We start from the raw sequence: 23776 nt of genomic DNA, 5'->3' as shown, positions 1-23776 counted from the left end.
GTTTGCCTGATGCTGAGATAAAGAGAATTCAGGTCACTGTTTACAAGAGGCAGAGATAAAGATTCTGGATGACTTAAAGGACGGTTTCTTGGAACTGCTAGTCTGAGAGTCCACAAGAAGAGAGACAATACTCAATTTAGCCCTAAGTGAAGCATAAGATCTGATGCAAGAGGTGACTGCTTTTGGATTGCTTGGTAATTGTAATGATCATGTACAAGTTACACCTCCCGCATCGGGCACGAGGGAATTTGCAAGGTGAAGGAAGGGTCCCTTCCTCCAGCCCTGCAGCTTGTTGCCCGTCCATGGCACCAGCTCTGCTTCCTCCTCAGTAGTCCCTTGCCTCTACTCCCGCACCACACAAACCCCTCCCACTCTGATGGCCCCCTTGCCTCTGGCTGGGCCCGTTCCCAGGGGCTGGCACTGACCCTGGCCACAGCCCCAACGCAACCACTGGCTACAGAGCCAGGGAGCACCTCCCGACAAGCCCGACCAACCTTCCCTCCACAGGGCTGCTAGCCCCCTGTCACTGGGTTTCTGCTCAGCAGGGCTTCCACCCTCTGGCCTTCATCGTAACAGCCTCTCAGCCCAGGGCTCGCTGGTCCACTAACAGCTATGGCCCTGCCAGAGCACAGCTGTTGCTGGACCAGAGCATCCTGGTTGGGGGAGATGCAACCCCCTCTCCCTGTGCTGGGGAAACCTTTACCCTGTAGCATGTAACTAAATAAAATGGGAAGTCTGAGCAGGGACCTGGGGGGCGCTCCTGTGCCGCCCCTCTACCCCTGGCGCTGTGCCACATAACAACAGCACGTGGGGGCCGGGCCAGGCCAGCCCAGCTCCAGGGATGGCCACGCCCCCGCGCAGCTGGTAGTCTGCGGGCTGGAGGCCACGCCCTTGCCTGTCGTCCCGCCGCGCGGAGCCCGAGACTCGCCATCTGATTGGCTGCGCCTCCCGAGGGTGGGCGCTGTCGGATTGGCTAGGGGCCGGCGGAAGAGGGTGTTGCCTAGGCTACGGGAGGGCGGGACGGGCGCGGGTAACGGACTTCTCAGCTTCCGCGAGCGCGGTGGGCCCTGGTAGCCAGGTACGGGGGCCGCCGTGGGGGGAGGGGCTGAGTCTCCTGGCACGGGGCTGTGCCGGCCCCTCCCCACGGGCTGGCGGCAGCGGGAGGGCCCCGCACGGGTCGGGGTCTGGGTCGGCTCCCCGCTGCCTGCCCGCTGTTTCCAGGGCAGCGAGCCCGGCCTGGCTCGGTTCCTCCCACCCCCCAGCCCTGTACAGCGCCGAGCCCCCATCACAGCGAGCCCGGCCTGGCTCGAATCTCGCCCCCACCCCCAGCCCTGTACAGCGCCGAGCCCCCATCACAGCGAGCCCGGCCTGGCTCGAATCTCGCCCCCCCCCCAGCCCTGTACAGCGCCGAGCCCCCATCACAGCGAGCCCGGCCTGGCTCGAATCTCGCCCCCCCCCAGCCCTGTACAGCGCCGAGCCCCCATCACAGCGAGCCCGGCCTGGCTCGAATCTCGCCCCCCCCCCCCAGCCCTGTACAGCGCCGAGCCCCCATCACAGCGAGCCCGGCCCGGCTCCCTCCCGACCTGCACAGCGCAGCGAACCCAGACTGGCTTGAATCTTCCTCCCCTCTGCCCTGTACAGCACCGAGCACCCAGTGCAGCGAGCCTGGCCCTGGCTTGGATCCGCCTGGGTAGACCTCAGTGTCCTCGGCTTACTTGGCTGGGGTGACCACCCGTCCCGTTTTTCCGGCACACTTATCTTAACAAAGGGGCTAATTGCCCCATATTTGTCTCCCTGCTGGTGCGCAAGCACAGCTGCTGGCTGGAGAGCAGGTACTCGCGTGCTGTCTGGCCACACCAGTGGGAGCCAGCAGGGCCTGGCAGAGGTATGCTGGGGAGCGGTTGGTGGCTCCCCAAGGAGAGGGGAAGCTGGGAGTCCAGCCCTGCAGCTCTGGCAGGGGAGGCAGAGGGTCCTGGGCACTGCACTGGTCTGTGGGGACAGGCACCCTGGTTGCTTTCTGCGGCTCTGCACTGCCCAGCAGCCCTGTGAGCTGCTCAAGGCTGGGAGGACCAGCGCCCAGCCCAACGCAGAGCGAGGGCCAGATGCTGCCCAGGGTCCCGCACATGTGACCTGCTGTGGCCAGGGCCTTTCCTATGGGGACAGCTGTAGAGTGCAAAGTGCCTGTTCTGCCCTGCACATAGGCAGCACACTGTCCCACCAAGCTGGCAGGCTCCTGGAGGCTGGCGGTGGTGCCTGGACCCCTAAAGCCTGCAGGCTGTGCAGCAGACGGCACAGGCAGAAGTGGCAGAGCTCTGGCCTGGGCTGTTGGGGTGGGGCCCAGGGCTCTTCTCTGGGCTCTGGAGGGTCTGTGAAGGTACCAGTGCCTCCCACACCCTGCCATGGGACTGCTCCTCCTGAGCAGAGCGGCATTGCCGTCAGCTTCCTGGGAAGAGAGTCACCCTCCACCCTGCTCCACCTGTCCACCCTGCAAGGTCCAACCCCTGGATTGTGCAGCAAGAGCCCCTCAGCTGCCTACGGCTCCCTCCCTGCTGCACTCCAACCGCCCTGCGCAGCAGTCCCCTGCCTGCCCCTCCCCATCTGTGGCTCAGGCTGGTCAGACAGCTGGGGAACCACTGCCCCCCAATATCTCCCTGCCCTGTATTAGGGAAAGGGAGGTCTGGTCACCCTACACTGAGCAGAGCACATCTCGGTGCTGTCACAGGCTGCTGGTGGATGGTGAGACTTGCCTATTGGCCGCTCTCTGATGTAGGAGAACATAGACATTTTCAGACTGGATCATGCCCAAGGCCCCTGTAGGCCATATCCCGGCTTTGACATGGCCAGTGGCACATGCTTCTAATGGAAATGCCAGGTATCAGCTCAAGCCATTTACCTAGGCTGAGAACATTTCTGTAGGTCTGTCCTCTCATTCATTGAAGGTCACTCAGGCCCATACGCAAGGGAGATGTGAGGGGGCCCCCCCGGGCCGCTCTGTCCCTTCCCCTGCCTGACCAGCCTGGCCGGGGATTACCCGAGGCAAAGGATCACCTCCGTCTCTCCCCCGCTCACTACGCAGTGTTTCACCATTGCCATCTAGCCACCCGAGCCCCGCTTCTCTCTCCCTGCCGCCTGTGGGGAAGCAGTTTAATGGGCTGGGAGGCAGCTGTGGAATGCCGCATGGTGAGTGCAGGCAGGAGGGAGGTGGTGACCCCCTGCAGCTGGGTGACCCCCTGCAGTTGCTGCCACCACCTGACTGTACCACTCACCTCAGATAATCCTCCCACTACCAGGTCGGGTTGGGGGTCCTTAGGCCAAGGGGGGCTAGGGTTGTTTGGGAGGTTGCAGCGGCATGATGGGGTCAAACTAGGGGTGGCTGGAAGGGGAGCATGGTGGCAAGGCCAAATGGAGTGCCCAGGGTGCAGGGAGTCTACATGTACCCGAAAAGCATGTGCACACACCAGAAATTCCTGTGTCTAGGCCTGTTAGGAAAGGATTCAGAGCTTCAGAGACCTGAGTAGTCATGGAAGAATATGGAGATACACACATACCTCTCATAGAGCAGGAAGGGACCTTGGGAGGTCATCGAGTCCAGTCCTCTGCCCTCTTGGCAGGACCAAGCCCCATCCCTTTTTTTCCCCCCATTCTGTTTGCCCCAGATCCCTAAATGGCCTTCGCAAGGATTGAGCTCAAAACCCTGCGTTTAGCAGGCTAGTGCTCAAACCACTTAGCTATAGGCCTAAATGGACTTACAAAAACCTGCAAGTTGCAAATCTTGTGTTTAATGATTGTCTGATGGCTATCTTGTCACGGGTTGTACATAATGTGGTGGACTCAGTCACAGAGATCCTCTTGAACCTGTCCCTTGGTAAGGTGAAAATACCACTTCACACACCCAGCTTCCCTCTCGGGTGCTCCACCACCCAGTCCTGCTGAGCCAGAACTTCTGGTCTCCTGCAGCAATTGCACAGAGTTGGGGTCACAGCAGAGCAACAGACACTGAGTTCCACACAACTCTAGGAAGGCTCGGTCAAGGGGATTTGACACAGCTGCAGTAGGACCAGAACCTCAGATAAGTCTGTCTCACTATGCATAAAGTTTACACAGAGTGAGCTCATAAGTTGTTCAGCTCCCCTTTTATCACTGGAAGATATATGTACATCTCTTGTCCCCTTTTCCCCCAGTAACAATTACTCAGATGCGGTTTATTAATAAACAAAAGCAGTTTTTTTAATAGAAAGTAGGATTTAAGTGGATGCAAGTGATAACAGACAGATCAGTGTAAGTTACTCAGCAAAATAAAACACATCAGCTAAGCCTAATGCAAAGAGAAGTTGCTACAAATTAGAGTTTCAGACCCTAGTTCTTATTGCAGGTAAAGTCCTTCTCAAGCTGTCTGCACTTTCACTTGCTCAAGAAAACTTTCGTGGTTCACCCATGCTAACCTCCCCACCCCCCCCCACACACACTGTAAAGGACATTTTACTCTGGCAAGTGCACATAAGAATACTGCTCCTGCTGCCTAAGTCAAACCAGCTTCTTGGCACAGAAGTGCCGACAAACAGCATTCACGCAGGCTGGCTTACAGGAACAGGGCTGTCGACCCAGCCTTCTTTTGCTTCACACTGCATGGTGTGAAACTCTTGTCAGGCCAGCGATGGTCTTTGTGATCTGGGTCCAGCAATTCACCTCCACCTGTGTTGTTATGGTCCTTTTGTTTCCGGGTGGTTTCACGTTTCTCATTGGGTTGGGGAGGCCATCTCAAAAGCCAGCTGAAAAGCATCACTATTTACTTTTCCTTTCTATATAATAATTTCCCTAGAGAGGGAAGCCTTTTGTCCAATTCCCTGCACCCTTGTGGAAAAGTACAACATTCAAGATGGATTCCAGCGTCAGGTGTCATGGAGATATGGCTTCGTAGCAGTCTGCAAGGAGACGGTTCTCCCCCACTCACTTGTGTCTTGCTCTGTGTCTGGCTTCTTCATTGGAGTGTTGTGTCCACTTCTGGGCACCACATTTCAAGGAAGATGTGGAGCAGTTAGAGAGGGTCCAGAGAACAACAACAAGGATGATTAAAGGTCTAGAGAACACGAGTGATGAGGGGAGACTGAAAGAACTGGGCTTGTTTAGTTTGGAAAAGAGAAGACTGAGAGGGGACATGATAATGGTTTACAAGTACCTAAAAGAGGGTTACAAGGAAGAGGGAGAAAAATTGTTGTCCTTGGCCTCTGATGATAGGACAAGGAGCAATGGGCTTAAACTGCAGCAAGGGAGGTTTAGGTTGGACATTAGGAAAAACTTCCTAACTGTCAGGGTGGTTAAACAGTGGAATAAATTGCCTAGGTAGGTTTTGGAATCTCCATCACCGGAGATGGTTAAGAGGAGGTGAGATAGACACCTATCAGGGGTGGTCTAGAGATGGTGCTTGGTCCTGGTGAGAGGGCAGGGGACTTAGACTTGATGATTTCTTGAGGTCCCTTTCCGTTCTAGTGTTCTATGAGTCTATTCCTCATGGGGCCAATAGGCTTGTTTTCAACATGAGCGCACTGTGTCTGAATTTACAGTCAGTATTCCGAATTTCAGATACAGAAATGGCACGTAACACATAGAATATATGTATTCAGGGGATTACAAGCTTTCCAGTGATGTTACTTGAAATATTTTCCATAAAACATATTTGAATTAGACATATACATATTTATAAGTGTGTTTGCATAAAGAATATGTATAATGGTGTATTTCATAGCTTCAAAGATTTAAGCTGCATGTGTGCTAAAAGTAACATTGTTTAAAAATAACCGTATTGCTGGTGTAGAAAATACTTTAATTCTTATCTAAAAGTTTGTTTGGTGTGACAGGTGATGTGGAAATGATGGAGACTTTAGAAGAAGAAAACTTTGGTGTGTCCATGTAAGTATTATCCAGAATCCATATTATCATTTGAATAATAATTGTTTCTAGTAAAAAGGAGTTCCACTTTAGACTCCATTGGAAGAAGAAAAACAGCTGAAGGTTAAAGGGAATGGTTCAAAAATATGAGAGATTGTGTTTAGGGAAAGTGAACGTGTCAGTTATATATCTGGCTAATAGAGGACAGATAGGCCGTTCTACACATGCCACTTTCGAAAGTGGCATGCTAATAGACAGCCTGAAATATGCTAATGAGGCACGGATGCAAATTCCCTGCACCTCATTAGCATAAGGTCATGTGATTTGGAGCCCAGAAGACGTTCTTCTGGACTCCAAAACACCATTTAGAAGCGCAGCCCCTGGGCGGGGGGGGGTCTTCCAGAAGGAAGTCCTTCTTCCGGAAAATCTTCGGGAAGAAGGGCCTCCGGAAGACACCCCCCCGCCCCACAGGGGCTGCGCTTCTAACTGCATTTTGGAGTCCGGAACAACATCTTCCGGACTCCAAATCATATGACCTTATGGTAATGAGGCACGGGGAATTTGCATCCGTGCCTCATTAGCATATTTCAGGCAATCGAAAGTGGCATGTGTAGAAACGGCCATAGGTACGTATATATTTGGTTGCCTTTTATTGAAAACTCAAAGGCTATGTCTACATTAGAGTGATCTGCTGAGCAAAGTCTCTGTTGGAAGATATCTTACGACAAAACTTCTGTCGACAGATCTCAGCCAGACAGCCGAGCAGATCCGAAGAGCAATCTGCTCTATCACAGAGAATGGCCGGACTGCCTGGCCGCTCTCTCGACAGAACGGCCGACCAGACGCACAGCAGACAGGGCTGCCCAGTGTCCCAGAAGCCCTGTCTTTTGACAGAGGGCCCCTCGGGATGGCTGTCTCTTGACGGAGGCGTTCTGTAGATTTGCTGAGTGGCAGAATGCTGTTGACAGAAGTGTCATGTTCTGTAGATTTACTGTGGACAGAACACCTGGGGAACATGGACACTCTGCTACATTAGATCTTCCTTATCTGAGGAAGTGGGTGTAACCCACAAAAGCTCATTATCTAATAAATAAACCTGTTAGTCTTTAAGGAGCTACAAAATTGCTTGGTGTTTGTGTTCGTTGTAGAATGAGATGCACATATTGATTAATAATACCAGAGCCCTTTAGAGACTAACAAAATGATTTATTCAGTGATGAGTTTTGGTGGGACAGACCCACTTCTTTTAATGAAATCTGTCCCACAAAAGCTCATCACCGAATAAATCATTTTGTTGGTCTTTAAAGTGCTACATGTCTGCTGCTTTGTTTTGGTGGAGTACAGACTAACACGGCTCCCTCTCTGGTACTAATACCAGCGCCCGTAGTTCTGTGTAATCAGTGGGTGCTGTGGTTGAAATGAGTAGAAAATTCAGGTACTATTAGTGTGCAGGAGGGGGCTGTGGGGAGTGGCTGGGGGTGCAAGATCTGGGTGGGGGGTGGGGCGCAGGAGCAGGATGGGATGGAGGCACGGGCTGGGAGGGGGTGGGGTGCAGGAGGAGGATGGGATGGAGGCACGGGCTGGGAGGGGGTGGGGCGCAGGAGCAGGATGGGATGGAGGCACGGGCTGGGAGGGGGTGGGGCGCAGGAGCAGGATGGGATGGAGGCACGGGCTGGGAGGGGGTGGGGTGCAGGAGCAGGATGGGATGGAGGCGCAGGGGCTGGGTGGGGGTGGGGAGCAGGAGCAGGATGGGATGGAGGCGCAGGGGCTGGGAGGGGGTGGGGTGCAGGAGGAGGATGGGATGGAGGCGCAGGGGCTGGGTGGGGGTGGGGCTCAGGAGCAGGATGGGATGGAGGCGCAGGGGCTGGGAGGCGGTGGGGAGCAGGAGCAGGATGGGATGGAGGCGCAGGGGCTGGGTGGGGGTGGGGAGCAGGAGCAGGATGGGATGGAGGCGCAGGGGCTGGGTGGGGGTGAGGAGCAGGAGCAGGATGGGATGGAGGCGCAGGGGCTGGGTGGGGGTGGGGAGCAGGAGCAGGATGGGATGGAGGCGCAGGGGCTGGGTGGGGGTGGGGAGCAGGAGCAGGATGGGATGGAGGCGCAGGGGCTGGGTGGGGGTGGGGAGCAGGAGGAGGATGGGATGGAGGCGCAGGGGCTGGGTGGGGGTGGGGCGCAGGAGCAGGATGGGATGGAGGCGCAGGGGCAGGTGGGGGTGGGGAGCAGGAGCAGGATGGGATGGAGGCACAGGGGCTGGGTGGGGGTGGGGAGCAGGAGCAGGATGGGATGGGATGGAGGCGCAGGGGCAGGTGGGGGTGGGGAGCAGGAGCAGGATGGGATGGAGGCGCAGGGGCTGGGTGGGGGTGGGGAGCAGGAGGAGGATGGGATGGAGGCGCAGGGGCTGGGTGGGGGTGGGGAGCAGGAGCAGGATGGGATGGAGGCGCAGGGGCTGGGTGGGGGTGGGGCGCAGGAGCAGGATGGGATGGAGGCGCAGGGGCTGGGTGGGGGTGAGGAGCAGGAGCAGGATGGGATGGAGGCGCAGGGGCTGGGTGGGGGTGGGGCGCAGGAGCAGGATGGGATGGAGGCGCAGGGGCTGGGTGGGGGTGAGGAGCAGGAGCAGGATGGGATGGAGGCGCAGGGGCTGGGTGGGGGTGGGGAGCAGGAGCAGGATGGGATGGAGGCGCAGGGGCTGGGTGGGGGTGGGGAGCAGGAGCAGGATGGGATGGAGGCGCAGGGGCTGGGTGGGGGTGGGGAGCAGGAGGAGGATGGGATGGAGGCGCAGGGGCTGGGTGGGGGTGGGGAGCAGGAGCAGGATGGGATGGAGGCGCAGGGGCTGGGTGGGGGTGGGGCGCAGGAGCAGGATGGGATGGAGGCGCAGGGGCTGGGTGGGGGTGAGGAGCAGGAGCAGGATGGGATGGAGGCGCAGGGGCTGGGTGGGGGTGGGGCGCAGGAGCAGGATGGGATGGAGGCGCAGGGGCTGGGTGGGGGTGAGGAGCAGGAGCAGGATGGGATGGAGGCGCAGGGGCTGGGTGGGGGTGGGGAGCAGGAGCAGGATGGGATGGAGGCGCAGGGGCTGGGTGGGGGTGGGGAGCAGGAGCAGGATGGGATGGAGGCGCAGGGGCTGGGTGGGGGTGAGGAGCAGGAGCAGGATGGGATGGAGGCGCAGGGGCTGGGTGGGGGTGGGGCGCAGGAGCAGGATGGGATGGAGGCGCAGGGGCTGGGTGGGGGTGGGGCACAGGAGGAGGATGGGATGGAGGCGCAAGGGCTGGGTGGGGGTGGGGAGCAGGAGCAGGATGGGATGGAGGCGCAGGGGCAGGTGGGGGTGGGGAGCAGGAGGAGGATGGGATGGAGGCGCAGGGGCTGGGTGAGGGTGGGGAGCAGGAGCAGGATGGGATGGAGGCACAGGGGCAGGTGGGGGTGGGGAGCAGGAGCAGGATGGGATGGAGGCGCAGGGGCTGGGTGGGGGGTGGGGGGTGGGGTGCAGGAGCAGGATGGGGTAGAAGTGCTTACCTGGCGCAGTTCCCATTTGATGCGGGAGAACTGGGTTGCTGCGCTGCCCTGTATTTGCAGGCACTGCCCCACGCTGCTCCCAATCACAAGGAATCGTGGCCAGTGTGAGCAGCAGGGGAAGCCTGCAGGCAAGCGCAGGGACACAGGTTTTCCAAGTCTCAGCTCGCTCCATAGGGCTGGCACACGAGTGGTGGCTCCCCGGGGAAAGGCACAGCCTCCTCTGTGGACTAGATCAGGGTAAGCCAGTGACCAGATCTGGCCCATGGACAATAGGGTTTTCCTATCCCTGATTAAACTGACGGTTTAAATGCAACCATGTTAGCAAAAGCCATAAAAATGACAGAGCTGTTTCTGCTGTCAGCAGCGTAGCCATCACTCCCGGGAAAGAAAAGAACAGAGGGGTGGAGGCGGTTCCTGCTTTTGTGCAGAAGGGGAAACAATAACCCCTTGTCTTGAACCATGAACGTGATGTTAATGCTTTCTCTACTTGCTTATAAGACTCTCATGTTGTAGCGCTCTGCCCCCTGGCGGTGTCTCCTGTACGCTGCCATTCAGGTTAGCTCTGAGCGTGAAGGCATTACCAGCTGGTCGCTTTGATCAGTGAATGAGGGCGGTAGTGTGCTTAATTTTCCTAACACAAGATGAATCCCAATGCCTAAATAATGACATTACTGGTAGATAGAGGTATTGAATTGTTGAATAGTAACAGAGAAGGAGCCGTGTTAGTCTGTACTCCAACAAAACAAAGCAGCAGAAACACAGCACTTTAAAGACCAACAAAATGATTTGTTCGGTGACGATCTTTCGTGGGACAGACCCACTTCTTCAGGTGGAAATGCAGGCACTGGGTGGGAAGTGGGGTGCAGAAGCAGGATGGGTTGGAGAAGTGGGTCTTCAGAAGTGGGTCTGTCCCACGAAAGCTCATCACCGAATAAGTCATTTTGTTAGTCTTTAAAGTGCTACATTTCTGCTGCTTTGTTTTAGAGTTGTTGTTGCTTAACAGCAATATGATTTTAAAGGAATTTTTGTAAATAGTTTAAAGCATTATCTTCCTTCACATGAGACGACAGAGAATCTCATAATACAGTCAGTCCTCAGTATAAATTTCTCCAGTAGGCATTGTTTCGCACTTACACTGTTGAAATTTTGAGGAACATGATGTAAAGATTACTCTCCCTTAATGTTGTTACCTTGGGGCCAGTTACCCAGCTGGGGCCAGCTGCCATGGGGCTGGTTACCAGGAAAAGAAAAGTTAGTTACTCTACCAGGTGTTAATTTTTTTTTTTTTTAAGTTGTGCAATCTAATCTCAAATGTTTTAGATTCTCCTCCCCTATCTTTATTCTTCTGGGGAAAATTCCTCATTACATGTCATTACAGCTTTCCGGTTCCTAGTCCCGATGTGTATCAAGGACCCCCGTATGAATCAAGTGGCACCTTTTTTGAGAGGCCAAATATAAATATGTTCCAGAAAAATGTGCAACAAAGCTTGCATTCCTGATATGGGGGAAAAAATGTGTCATGTGCTTAATACACTAGGGAACTTATTTGAATAAGGTTCACCACTAACTAAAGATGGCTCCAAAGTGGTTAGGGAGACGTTGGTATGTGTGAACAAATTGCACAGTATATCATCATGAGAGGGGGCCAGACTTTTGAAGCGTAGCTAATATGCTCCATTTAAATGAGCCCATCTGAAATGCAGCTTGTTTTTGTTATAAAATAACAGAAGCACCATGGTTTTAGATTAATGGATCACCCAGTGTGGTGTACTGTTTTAGAGACATTTTTAATCATTTCTATAAGTGCATCCTTTACCTAAGCTACACTATGAACAATATGCTCAGACTGGTAGGTTGCGTTTACACTAGCCTCTTCATTTCAGAAGGGGCATGGTAATGAGTGAGTTGGGCAGATGCTAACAAGGCACTGCTATGAATATGAAATGCCTCATTAGCATAAAGGTGGACATGCTCAATTCAAAAGTGCCTTTTTCGAATTGCTCGCTGCCCATTTGGATGGGGCATTTTGAAAGAACGCCCACCCAGACTTCAAAAGCCCCTTCTTCCTAAAACCAAATAGGAAGAAGGGGCTCTCGAAGTCCAGGGTGTCCTTCTGAAAAGCTCTTTTCTGCAAAGGCGGTGCACGTCGTGCATGGCTGCCATTGTGCTACTGAGGTGCTGCATATTTATAACAGTACCTCATTAGCATCTTCCCAACTCTCATTACCATGTTCCTTCTGAAAGGAATGGGCTAGTGTAGACACGGCCATAATGTATGACTGCCCTCCAAAAGGTCCTCTATGGATGATTCTTGAGTAGTTCCAGTGTAGTTTATGTAGTGGGACCTAGACATAGACATAGAGAAAGAACGGGTTTCCTCTGCAGCCTTAGCTGGGAGGCAGCTGGCTTTTAGTTCAAACTGTAGAGGTTCCTGCACTCAGCTCCAGAGGTCCCAGGTTCAATTTCACCTGTGGGTGATTACACCAGGAGAGTTACAGCCACCATTTATGCCTAGATGAATGGTGGGTCCTCAGTCTTTGTTGTGACCTCTGGCATGGTATGGAAAATATAGAGAACCAGTGCTTTAACAGACCTTCTAAGCATCATCTGAACTAAGTTATGAATTATGCTAATAAAGGTACCCAGTAAAACAATTCTCTCCAATAAGTAACTACTCCTTTAATATACCATAGAGACCTAGAAAGCGTGTTGCATAGATGTTCACATAGAGACCTAGTGAGATAAATGTCTGTCACTGGAATGAACTTTTTATTATCAAGTAAAGTTTTCTGTGTAATGAGCTTTTGCATAATGTGGAGTTGGTAGATAATTTCCTTCTTTGATATGTCATCGAGGTTATTGTACTAATTTATCTCCAGGCTTTCATTAAAAATTTAATCTTTCCTTTGTTTTCAGCTCCTCGCCTTCAGATGCAGAATTTGATGCGGTTGTGGGGTATTTAGAAGATATTATAATGGGTAAGTGTCTACATTTGCGATGTCAAAAAATGAGCTGTAAAAATACCAGAAGGCAAAATAAGGACTGAGAGAAACCAGTGCCTCTGCCTTTTCCATGTGTCCTGTGATTTGGAGTTTTAAATTCCTTGCTTTCATTAGCACAGAGGTAGCATTACAATATAAAATCTCCAGCAAACCCTTTTGGATTCTGTTCTCCCAACAGTACATTCATGAATCTTAACCATGTGTCTTTTCCCCTGTGCACTGCTTGAAGACTGGAAACCCTCTCTTCATCAATACAATTCTGGTAAATAAAGATCCTGATAAATTCTCCTATGTTATGGAAGCCAAGGCTTTCTGTTCTCTGTCCTTGGGTGTCATAGAATCATAGAATCCTACACCTAGAAGGGACCTCAGGAGGTCGTCGAGTCCAGCCCCCTGCCCTAAGCCAGATCAACCCCAACTAAATCATCCCAGCCAGGGCTTTGTCAAGTAGGGACTTGAACACTTCTAGGGATGGAGATTCCACCACCTCTCTAGGTAACGCATTCCAGTGCATCACCACTCTCCTTGTGGAATAGTTTTTCCTATTATCCAACCTACACCTCCCCTTCTATAACTTCAGATGTGGCCATATGACCTCCCAGTTATTCCCTAGGAAAATGAGTTGGTTTGGGGTTTTTTGTGTGTGTGTGGTTTGCAAGTAACTTAACACACGTGCAGCCTAAAGTGGTAGGATCTATTGGAGGAACGAATGCCACAAGCAGTCAACAGTTTTGTCCTGTGTGTTTGGGAGGTTAAAAGATCTAAAGTCTCAGGTTAGCAACTTGAAGAGAGAGGTCAGTATTGAATAAAGAGAATTTACACGATGCCACGAGAAAGATGCCAGTTCACATCTTTCTCTTTATTCGCACACCTTTTCAAGGGATCATTATCCTCTTTACTCTTAACCTTGTGATATGCGTGGCTGAATCTGGAGAAACGGTAACAAAATCGCCAGTTTTGAGTCGGTTGTTTAGTAAAAGAGATGAGAGGTTTGTGCGGATTTATTTTAACCCTGTGTGTGTACTGCTGGACAGGGAAGGATGGAAGGAAATAATGAAAGAGGCATCAGATACCAACAGGCGCTGAGCCCAGGGTTGATGATGATGATGATGTGTGTAATAAGTATTTGAACCTATAATGATCTGTGAATTTCTACTCCCTCCCCTTTTGTTTCCTCTGGTTTCACTCAGTGATAACCGAAAGATTGTCTCATAAGGGTTGTAGCTTTCTGAACTCATTTGTAGAGCTCATATTCTTCCTAATTGATTGAGGGCAGGGGGCTGGACACAATGACCTCTTGAGGTCCCTTCCTATTGTAGTGGTCTGTGATTCTGAATGGAAGGAAAGTCTATTATCCATTTTAACTAGTGAAGGGAAGAAAAATGGTGACTTTTTTTTTTCTGTTCTCTGTCCTTGGGTGTCATAGAATCATAGAATCCTACACCTAGAAGGGACCTCAGGAGGTCGTCAAGTCCAGCCCCCTGCCCTAAGCCAGATCAACCCCAACTAAATCATCCCACCTGACACAAAAAAAAACCAAACCACCCTGATTTTTTGAAAATGAATAGCCTTTTTATTAAAAGTACATTTTAAAGAACTGCCTTACTCTTGAGAACATTTGAACAGCTTATTGTGAATTGTACAAGTCTAGGCTCCAGCAGTTTTGCTGCCTTTTGCAAATTCTGTCTCTTTCCATCGTGTACAGAACTTACAACATAGGTCAACGCGCCACAGTTCTGGTAACCCCAGCTGATCTGGCGGAAGCAAGATTTGAATCGGCAGCATTGCATCTACTTCTGCTAGGAGCCTCCATGTGGCCTCATGGATGGGTCTGAAATTAAAGCTGGCCCAGCTAACAGCAGCTGTGTTCTTATTGTGTGGTTGCAGCCATTAGAACAAAGCATTAGTGAAAGTGGTTACTGTCTTGTAATGAGAGTGGATAAATTGAATGTAACTGTGCACCATTTACTTCTTATGGCTTAGATGACGATTTCCAGTTAATACAGAGAAGCTTCATGGAGAAACACTACCAGGAATTTGAGGATACGGAAGAAAACAAGCTCATCTACACGTCCATTTTTAATGAATATGTAAGGTGGTTCGTTTTCTCCTAGAGCGCCTAGCTTTTATTTTAAAGTCATCGTTAGGTTCTTTTCCTCCCCTCTTTTTTTTTTTAAATACAGATTAGACCAGAATCAAATAAAATCTGAAATATTAGCTGTGGTCTCCTTGAAGTATAGCAATAGCCCTGTAAGGAACAAAAACATTCTGGAGTTCTCAATTGCTTGGTTTCTGTTTCACCAAGGAAACTTGTGCAAGTATTTGAGGACTCTCTAAGCCTTGTGAAATGAAGGTTGGTGTAGGCAGCCAGTGTGTGGCATACTCTTGTACAGCTTGAACCTCTCTAATCTGGCACCTGCGGGACCTGATTGGTGCTGGAGGAGAGCATTTGCCAGACCACGGGAGGTCAGTATTTTCTAGCAAATTACCAACGCTTCCACTGCTTACTGGGCTCTAAGAAGATATTTAGGGGTAAATCACAGCTAAATAACAGCACAGAACGCAGAAAGCCAGGACTGGTGGCTGGAAACAAACTTTATGGGACTGTGGGAAACTTGGCCACACCCATGATAAGTGGACATTCAACTAACTAAAATCATGCCAGATTGCGGATGTTGCTGGATAAGAGAGCTCTGAAGGATTCTGCATTCTTCTGAAGTGAATTGGCAGAAATTCCATTGCCCAGAGGTCAGCTCTTTATGCGAGAGAAAACACTATAAAAATAAATACACTTGTGGTACTTTTTTCAGCTACCATATGGTATAATTTGAACTAATCTTCATTAAAGGGATGCTGTCAATTTGTCATTATTTTTTTTTCCTCGCTATTGTTGCAAATAGCACACAGGATTACTGTACAAAGCTTAAGGGAAAATCTAGGATTTTTTAGTTTTCTTAAATTTGAGAGCACAATGTCAAATCAGTTTCACCATTTCCTCTGTATAGTTAGTTTCATCGTATGGGTGTTGTACAAACAAAAGAGTTAAAACATTGTAAGTGAGTCGGCAAAAGTGGTTGTTGAGCTACAAAAATTGTTTGGAAGAACTCAGTTATCAGTTTGTTAAAATTATTTCAAATTAGTTTCAGGTACTGTTTTCAAGTAAGGATGTTTACTGCTACGACCTGTGCTTGCAGACACAGGCTGGGTCTACACTTGCCATGGAAGATCGAACGCATAGGTTCAATCTTCTGGGTGCGGTTTCGTGCATGCGTAAAATGGTGTGTTTTGGAGCTAATGTCAACCCTGGGGCTCCTTGCAAGCCAAAAGGATTACAGAATGCCGATGAGACAAGCGCTCCCATCGACATTCTGCAGTGAGGACAGGCTTGAATGTCAACGGCTGCAGAATCGATTTTTGGTACTCAATTGACATACCTAAAATTGCATAGCAGCTGTTGATATTCAAGGTAAGTGTAGACCCAGCCCCACTTGCTCTGTGGTGCTCTTACAAATCATTGGGCTATCATTGAAAGTGCAGAAAGTTCCAGCCAACAGGATCTGTGATGCATTTTGCCTAACAAAGACACCACACTCCTTTATAAGGTCAGCATGTGGAATTTATGATCGTGTCCTCTCTTTTAGATCTGCTTAGTAGAGAAATACATAGAAGAAAAACTACTTGACAGAATTCCTGGTTTTAATATGGCTGCTTTTACCATGTCATTACAGTAAGTCTTTGTCTTGGGGCATTTTTCTTGCACTGCTGTCTGTATTAACCATTTTGTATGGGGGGCCAAATTAGGATTTGATTTCTTTTTCCCTTTGTGGAAAAAGTTTTTGTGTAGTTGGGCTTGGAGCAACAGGTGAGTAAATGCCTTAATTCCAATTCCTTCATTTTAAAAAGAAGGCAAAAATTAATTCTGTTTTGGTGAAAATCTCTGTTTGACAATGTTGGAGGGTTACTTTCAAATTAGTCATTTTTGCTGATCAGCTTTGTCTTAATTATAGGGAGAACAAAGTTGTTAAAGGAACATAGGTTCTTTTGAATAAGAAAATTAAGTGCTCTTAGAAACAGACTCATGTAAAAAAGACTAAAAGTGCTTCAAATATTTGAATAACGCATTAAGAAACTTACATAAAGATGTAATAGTATGGCTAGCCCATCCATCAGTATAAAGTGCAGGGCTTTTCAATACTATTAGGGGACTCTTAATTGCTTAGAATAAGTCCTGAAAGTGGATGTGTATTGACACTCTCTTTAATGTTCAGTTAAAGTGATTTTTTTTCAACAAGTGATGCCTGAAATAATTAAAAGAAAAGGGCTAAAACTGTAAGATTTTTCATTTGGTTTTCTTTTAGTATTTCTCTTATTTCAGGCAATGCAGTTACACCTTAGGTAGCTGGAATGGTGTGATGTTTGGATCGCAGACACTACCGGGGATTGATTGCTGGTTTATTAAAGTTGTTTTACATTAGAATTTTATATACCTTCCTATTGGTTTTTTTCAATCTTGAATTTGTACAACCAATATGCGCTAAATTTGACCTCTGAATGCCTTTAAAATTTGCTGCCAGTTCTCACGATTATGTTCATCTCTTGCTTTACAGACAGCACAAAGATGAGATAGCAGGTGATATATTTGATATGCTTCTGACATTTACTGATTTTCTGGCATTCAAAGAAATGTTCTTGGATTACAGAGCTGTAAGTATTTTGGGTTGTTCAGTTTTAACTAGCGCAGAAGTAACTGCTTTTGTGTAGCTCTTGCATTATTGCATTGGAGACAGCGTTAGGTCATTGGGTGACAGCATTCATTCATTCACAAGATACAGGATCAAAAGGCAAATAGCCTTCTTGGTATAAAGTCCCATCCATTGGTTCTCGTGGTGATTGAACATCAATTTCCCTTTTTCTCTGGGGTGGCTGGTTGTGGGGATATGCTTAACCTTGTTACATGATGGAGAAAACCTCCTGACTGGGTTTCTTTCCCGAGCCGGAACAGAGATCACATTGATTTTTAACTGTGCCTATCCCAGAGGCAGAACATCACACAACAACAACAGCAGCCCTCACATTCCTACCTTAGTTCCTGGATTCATCCACAGTTAACAGTGAGAGAAAAAGGAGGCTCAGCCATAAATTTCACAGTTCCCTGAAGCCCAATAATACGTGCTTGTGGAATTGTGCAGGAAGGTACCGTATAGGTAGAACCTCTCTAGTTCAGCATTCCTGGGACCTTGCCGGACCACAGGAGGTCAGTATTTTCTAGCAGCATTACCAACACTTCTACTGCTTACAGCATGGAACACTGAGAGCCAGGACTGGCGGCTGGAAACAAACGTTATGGGAGCCCGGGAAACTTGGCCACACCCGTGATAAGTGGTTATCCACCTAATTTAATTAATCATGCCAGATTACAGAGTTTGCTGGATGAGACAGTGCCAGATTAGAGAGGTTCGGCTTGTAGTGTATTTGTTTTAGCAGTAGAATGCTAACAACACCAATTATAATGTGCCGACTTATTCTGTTCCACTTAAAAGCTTGCTCATTTGGAAAATTTACTGAGCTGAGGGTTTGCTTTTTCCTCCCTCTTTTTAGGAAAAAGAAGGTCGAGGTCTGGATTTAAGCAGCGGGTTAGTGGTGACATCTTTAAACAAATCCTCAGTCTCTTCTTCTCAGAACAGCTTACGACACTAGTTCACAGCTGCTACTTGGACATTTCATACACTACAGAGGATTACAGTGGTAATGGAAGCTGACTGCATCTCACTAGGTTTGATGTGCTAAACTGCTCTTGTGAATTACGGTTGGTATCACATGACCATAAAAGCAAACAAGGGCAGCCCTTCCAGAATACACTGATAATATATATGCACCAACCAATCTGGACTGTGCACCATGGAGTTCAGTAAATGGGGCTGTATGTGTGTTTCCTGTTTGTTAAAACTATACCCTAGATGTGTCATTCTCCAGAAGTATAAACGTTCAAAAAAAAAAAAGACCCCAGAAGACCCCATGGATGATTATTTCACCTTTTCTGGGTAGGATGGTTACAGATCCACCACCTCTGACTTCTCACGCTCAGGCTGTGGCCACACTAGCCCCTCCTTTCAGTAGGGCTGTGGTAATTTGGCTGTTTGGAATATGCTAATGAGGGACTGCCATGAATAGCTGATGCCTCATTAGCATAATGGCAGCCACGCACTCTTCGAAACCGCTGGTTTTGAAACACGCGTCGCCTGTGTAGCTGGGGGGCCTTTTGAAAACCAGATGGGAAGAAGGGGCTTTCGAAATCAGGGGGCGTTCCGAAAGGCCGCTGGGTACACAGGTGGTGTGCATTTCGAAACCGGCTGTTTCAAAGCACGTGCAGCTGCTATTATGCTAATGAGGCACTGCATATTCATGCAAGCACCTTATTAGCATATTCTGAACTGCCATATTACCAGAGACCTTCAGAAAGGAGGGGGTAGAGTGCTCACAGCCTCAGAGTGCATTGCATTTTTTAAAAAATATCTTTGCCATGCTATCAGAAGTACTGCAGCTGATCTACAGGAAAGACTACGTTGTCACATATGCAGAACATCTTTTGAATATGTTTTATCTTGAGCATTTCTCTCTCAGTTCTGTGGTAATTCTTGCGGGGGACAGGAGACACTCCACCAATGGGCAGATAGCAGTTTCACTCAGATGAACTTGCAGAGCTCTGATGTTCAGCTTTCCGTGTAGCACCAACTAAACCAGAGAAATATGTTAAAAATGTCTGTAAAACATAAGCTTTGTCTACATTGGGAACTTTGGGTTTTTTTCACAGCGACCCAACGTGGGTGCTACCAGCATACAAAATGGAGTGTAGCTTAAGCACAGGAATGACCACCACCACCACATCATCTAATTGCCTATCTGATAGGCTGATTAAAGGGCTTGTGCCTCGTCCGTACTAGAGCTTTCAGCATTAGTTGCAGCTGAGAAGCTGCACTAATACTGAAAAACGGACAAGAAATTTGCTAGTAGAGATGCACGCATTAACCGTCTGCAACAGACTCCTTTAAGAAAGCACCACTGTTGCACCACTGTGGATGCTGCTATGCGAGCCAGTAGTGACAAGGGGCATGCTAACATAATCAGAGCTCAGGTCTTGGTCTTCTCAACGCTATGTGGTCTAACTTCTGTGAGCAGTTGGAAAAATCCCATTATTGGCACCAGGGAAACCAGGCCACTAGAAAACTTCTCTCAAGAATCTAATGTAGACAGACCAAAGCTGCGGCAGATCCGTGTTGTTGTAACAGGTTAGTGTTTCGGCTCTGCAAGTGGAAAACTTGTTATTCTATGTGAAATCCTGGCTTTATTAAAGCGTATGTGAGTTTTGCCGTTAATTTCCAAAAAGGCTGTGATTTCACCCTGAAATCAAAACATGGCTTTCTAACATGATTACAAAAAAATTCCTGTCCCCACAAACAAGCATAAACCATGTTTATGGTTAACATGCTCTGACCACAAACCTTGTTTAAACTAATCTACTTGTGTAATGTAAGACACTGGCTTTCAGTATTATGGAACAACTGTGGTATCTTAGCCTGTCCTCATCGTAGAAATACAGCAGTATATAACTTCATTGAACTAATATTGCCAGTATGTTTTTATAACTCTGAAAGTCAGCCGCTGGTAACGTCCTAGTAAAACCTCCCACACATTCCCATTTTAAAACCTGCCTCTGTTGGGGTTTTGTAACTCCTTCAATAAACTATCTCCTGATCTGAAATTTGACATGGATAATCCAAACCCTGAAGCCATCTTAAAATCACAAGGGGGAGCCTTTTGTTGTTTTTCACAAGCCAATTGTTTTTACTCAGCACTACCTGTGAATGCCCTGGAAAGAAGGAACTACATTATTCCAAATGGCTTCTTGTGAATGCACTTTTGGATTAAAAGTAATTCTATTGGCTTTCCCTTTGTTGACCACGAGACAAGCTAAACTTAATTCTCTTTGCAATGATATACTAAAGGGAAGACTTTTTTATAATGTGCATGGGTAACATATGGACATTGGTTAAGTATATTAGTTACAGTACAATAGTTTTAAAGATAAATTGCTAATCCTGCAGACAGATCTCTTATCAGGAAGCTCAATATAATGATGTAAGTGGGACATTGGTGTCAGGCCACGTAGATCCTATTTCAGGATCAGAGTCTAAGGCCATGGAGGCAGAGCCTCATCTGGTTTAAACTGTTATAGCTCCTTTGATAACCAGGACAGTTTACACCAGCTAAAGTGCAGGCCCCAGAAGATAGCTGAGTTTGTTACAGGCTTTGCCTACCATTTCAGCCATAAAGATCACATATGTATGTAATCCACCACTCAAGACCACACAGGGGCTTTGGAAAGAGGAGATGAGGGAGCTTCTCCAGAGTGCTAGGTTTAATGTTGGGTCCAGGCCGAAAGCAGGTGCCCCATCTATCCTGAGAACCTCTTGGAGGAACTACTGGGAAGTCTTGTGCAGTCACTAAAGAAAATGCCCATTGTCTAAAGGTAATGCTTGTAGGTGTTTTGAATCTGTCTGTTCTTTTCATTTCAGTACATGGGCTAGAATTCTTTTGCGAACATCATCTTTGTACACCCCTGTATTCTATTGCATCTGGGTTCCTACCAGGAATAGATCTTGTCAGATTTTAAAAGAAAACCATACTGAAACATTTTAGCAATTTATTGTTCGGTGCTGAATTGTAATGATTGATTAAAGGCACAAACATGAATGCTCTTGTGTAGCTGAACTGGGAATGAGGGAGAAAGTATTTATTCCTTTATTGGTACCGCTACTCAGATTTATACCTCATTTGCAAAGTGGGAAATTATCACCTCAAAATAATTCTGTTTCATAGCACAGTAGCTTTCAATTTTAGCACTTTTAAGGTGCAGATTGGGGTAGTTCTGGTCTGGATGTGGAATTTTACAGTGTTCACTATGGGCCAAAGTAGCTAAATTCACTGCAACACAACCTGTGTGAGCTTTTCCCTTCCTCGTCCTCCTTTCTGATATCTCTGTATTAGGAGATTTACCCTTTAATCTCACCAATAGACAGAAGTGGAAAAAGTGCGTAAAAAGTGAGTTGATAAAAGTGCAGCTGCTTTCACTTTGGGATACTTGAGTACAATCAAAAAGTGACGTGTGCACTTTTTTTACTCAAGTTTTCCAGAGGGACACCAGCAACTTGTACTTTAGTGCTCCCCTTCCATCAGCAGCTGCACTTTTACTCAAGTAATTTTGGGGTACGTTTCCACCTCTGCCTATAGAAAACTAGCAAATATTTAAAACCCTAGTTTGGCTAGTTTAGTTGTACGCAGAGAACTATGGGCATAGCTGTAAGGGCTGATTTGTCTGTACCTGGGTGTGGGGTATACATCTTCATGCTGTATTCACATATAAATGCTGAGCTACACCTATGCTGAAGTTTAGTGTGCTTGTGATCCAAGCGTTTTTAAACATCACCTGTTAAGTTCCCAGTCTTGTTGCCACTTATTTCAATGGGAATACCCCACTGATTTCTCTGAGGGCACCAGAGAGATTTAATCCTTTGTTTATTTTTGTTCCCCATTCCCACAGGTGCAATTTCTGCCCTGCATGTTTCCTCCATGCTAGTACAGTTGAACCTCTCTAATCCGGCACCCTCAGGACCTGACCAGCACCAGACAAGAGAATTTGCCCAACTACATGAAGTCAGGATCGCCTAGGACGTTACCGACACTTCCACTGCTTACTGGGCTCTTAGAAGACATTTAGGGGTAAATTACAGCTAAACAGCAGCACAGAGCACCGAGAGCTGGAAACAAACTTTACGGGACTGCAGGAAACTTGGCCATGTGCATGGTCATCCAGCTAACAAATGATGCCAGATTATCGACGTTGCCAGATGACCGAGTTCCGGATCAGAGAGGTTCAACCTGTATCTTTATTATTATCCATCTCTACAACATTCATGTGACTAGATCATCTGATTTTTTTTCCTCTCATGTCGAACCTTTATAATAGCAATCACATTTCCACAAACAAATGCAATAGCTCTGGACAAGTCAGGTTTACTTTTCAGAGTTGAATATTTCTCTCCTGAAACAAATGCAGAGTTATTTGTCTGTACAGCTCTCTTAAATGTCATAAACAGGAACTTGAGGGACCGTGTCACCTCCTGATGTGAAGTCGCACGGCTCCATTTAAGTCAGTGGTATTACTGGAGTATACCCAGTTGGGGCCATGATACCATGTCTTCATGGCCACAACACTCACTGTGTCATCTTTCTTGGAAATCACCTGCAGCTGGGGGTCTGAATGGTTTGACTCCTCTCCCCCGTTCCACAGGACCAGTTTTTACCCAAATTGTTGGAGTATGTCTACACTACCAGGAAGATGACCTGCTCAGGGTCCATCTCACAGAGCCGTGGCGGGGCCTGGCTTAGCAGTTCACATGCACCCAGGCTCCTGCTCTGCTCACCCCAGGTTCTCCAAATCAGAGCATGTCAGCAACCAACCTGCCATCAGTAGGGTCCAGGGTCAACACCCAGCTGGAACACAGGTGGGCAGCCCAGGCCTGCTCCAAGCCCATGCACTCAGGGCCCAATTCTGCCATGGGGATAAGCTCCCCAGCATACATTCACTTGTCCTTCAAACCCCTCCTTTGCTGTACCTGCTCCAGTGCCCGCTGGACTTTCCCACACCCTCTGTGAGCCACACACATGTATCCCCCACTCCATCACATCTCTCCCACCTTCTGGACCGAACTGAGCGGGGTCACTCAGCTGGTGACCTGGGGAAGTTCAGGGCACTCCCCGCCTGACAGGGCATCGTCTATACCCTCGGTGCTCCCCTTGACGTGTACCACCTCCGTGTCATCCAGAGTTCAATGCTGCGCAACTGATAGAGACCCAAGAAATCTCGGGGGTTGGCAGTGGACCCCTGTGCTCCTCGATATCGTGAGGAGTCAGGGAGGTCAACAGGAGAATTTCTCCCATCGACCTCCCTTTGTGTAGACAACCAGGTAAGTCGATTGCAGATAACTCGATTCTAGCTATACAACTGCCGTAGCTGGAATTGTGTATCTGTAATTGACTTACCTCCCTCCTATAGACCAAGCAGTAAAGGCCAGGACAAAACTGACTCAGCGGGGCGAGGATTTCACCTTCTCTGTCTAAAGTGGGCAGCATAACAAACCTTTGGCGTAACCCTAAATTTAAATAGCAAAGCAGCTCTGAGCAAACACAACACAGTAATGTTATCATTAATACATCCAATGCAATAAATCCAATGTGGCTTTACTGAGCAAGTGAAATCATTTACTTTCCACATCACTCAAGGTTTTAACGTACAGCGGCTTTTTCAGAAGAGAAGCAAGTTTTCA

General features: G+C 48.5%; 1 protein-coding gene across 3 annotated transcripts; it reads left to right on the top strand.

The window, feature by feature from the left end:
* Positions 1-1025: 1025 nt before the first annotated feature.
* Positions 1026-23676, top strand: ARL2BP (ARF like GTPase 2 binding protein). 3 transcript variants are annotated; one of them, XR_012647469.1, is made up of 8 exons: positions 1026-1078; positions 5856-5907; positions 12307-12368; positions 14376-14482; positions 16034-16119; positions 17000-17096; positions 17991-18165; positions 21991-23676. XR_012647469.1 is itself a non-coding variant. In XM_075008747.1 (8 exons), exons 2-8 carry the CDS (start codon positions 5867-5869, stop codon positions 22043-22045), a joined length of 483 nt encoding a protein of 160 aa, XP_074864848.1. In that variant the 5' UTR covers positions 1026-1078; positions 5856-5866; the 3' UTR covers positions 22046-23676. The 3 variants fall into 3 exon arrangements, 2 of the variants coding, with proteins under 2 accessions (XP_074864848.1, XP_074864847.1); XM_075008747.1 differs by having other exon boundaries at positions 17991-18025; XM_075008746.1 differs by lacking the exon at positions 21991-23676 and having other exon boundaries at positions 17991-21138.
* Positions 23677-23776: the final 100 nt, after the last annotated feature.

Source organism: Carettochelys insculpta, chromosome 14 (genome assembly GCF_033958435.1).
Source record: "Carettochelys insculpta isolate YL-2023 chromosome 14, ASM3395843v1, whole genome shotgun sequence".
NCBI classification, from domain to species: Eukaryota; Metazoa; Chordata; order Testudines; family Carettochelyidae; genus Carettochelys; species Carettochelys insculpta.
Note: the sequence above shows the minus strand (reverse complement) of the source record. Positions and strands in the feature narration are given on the sequence as shown.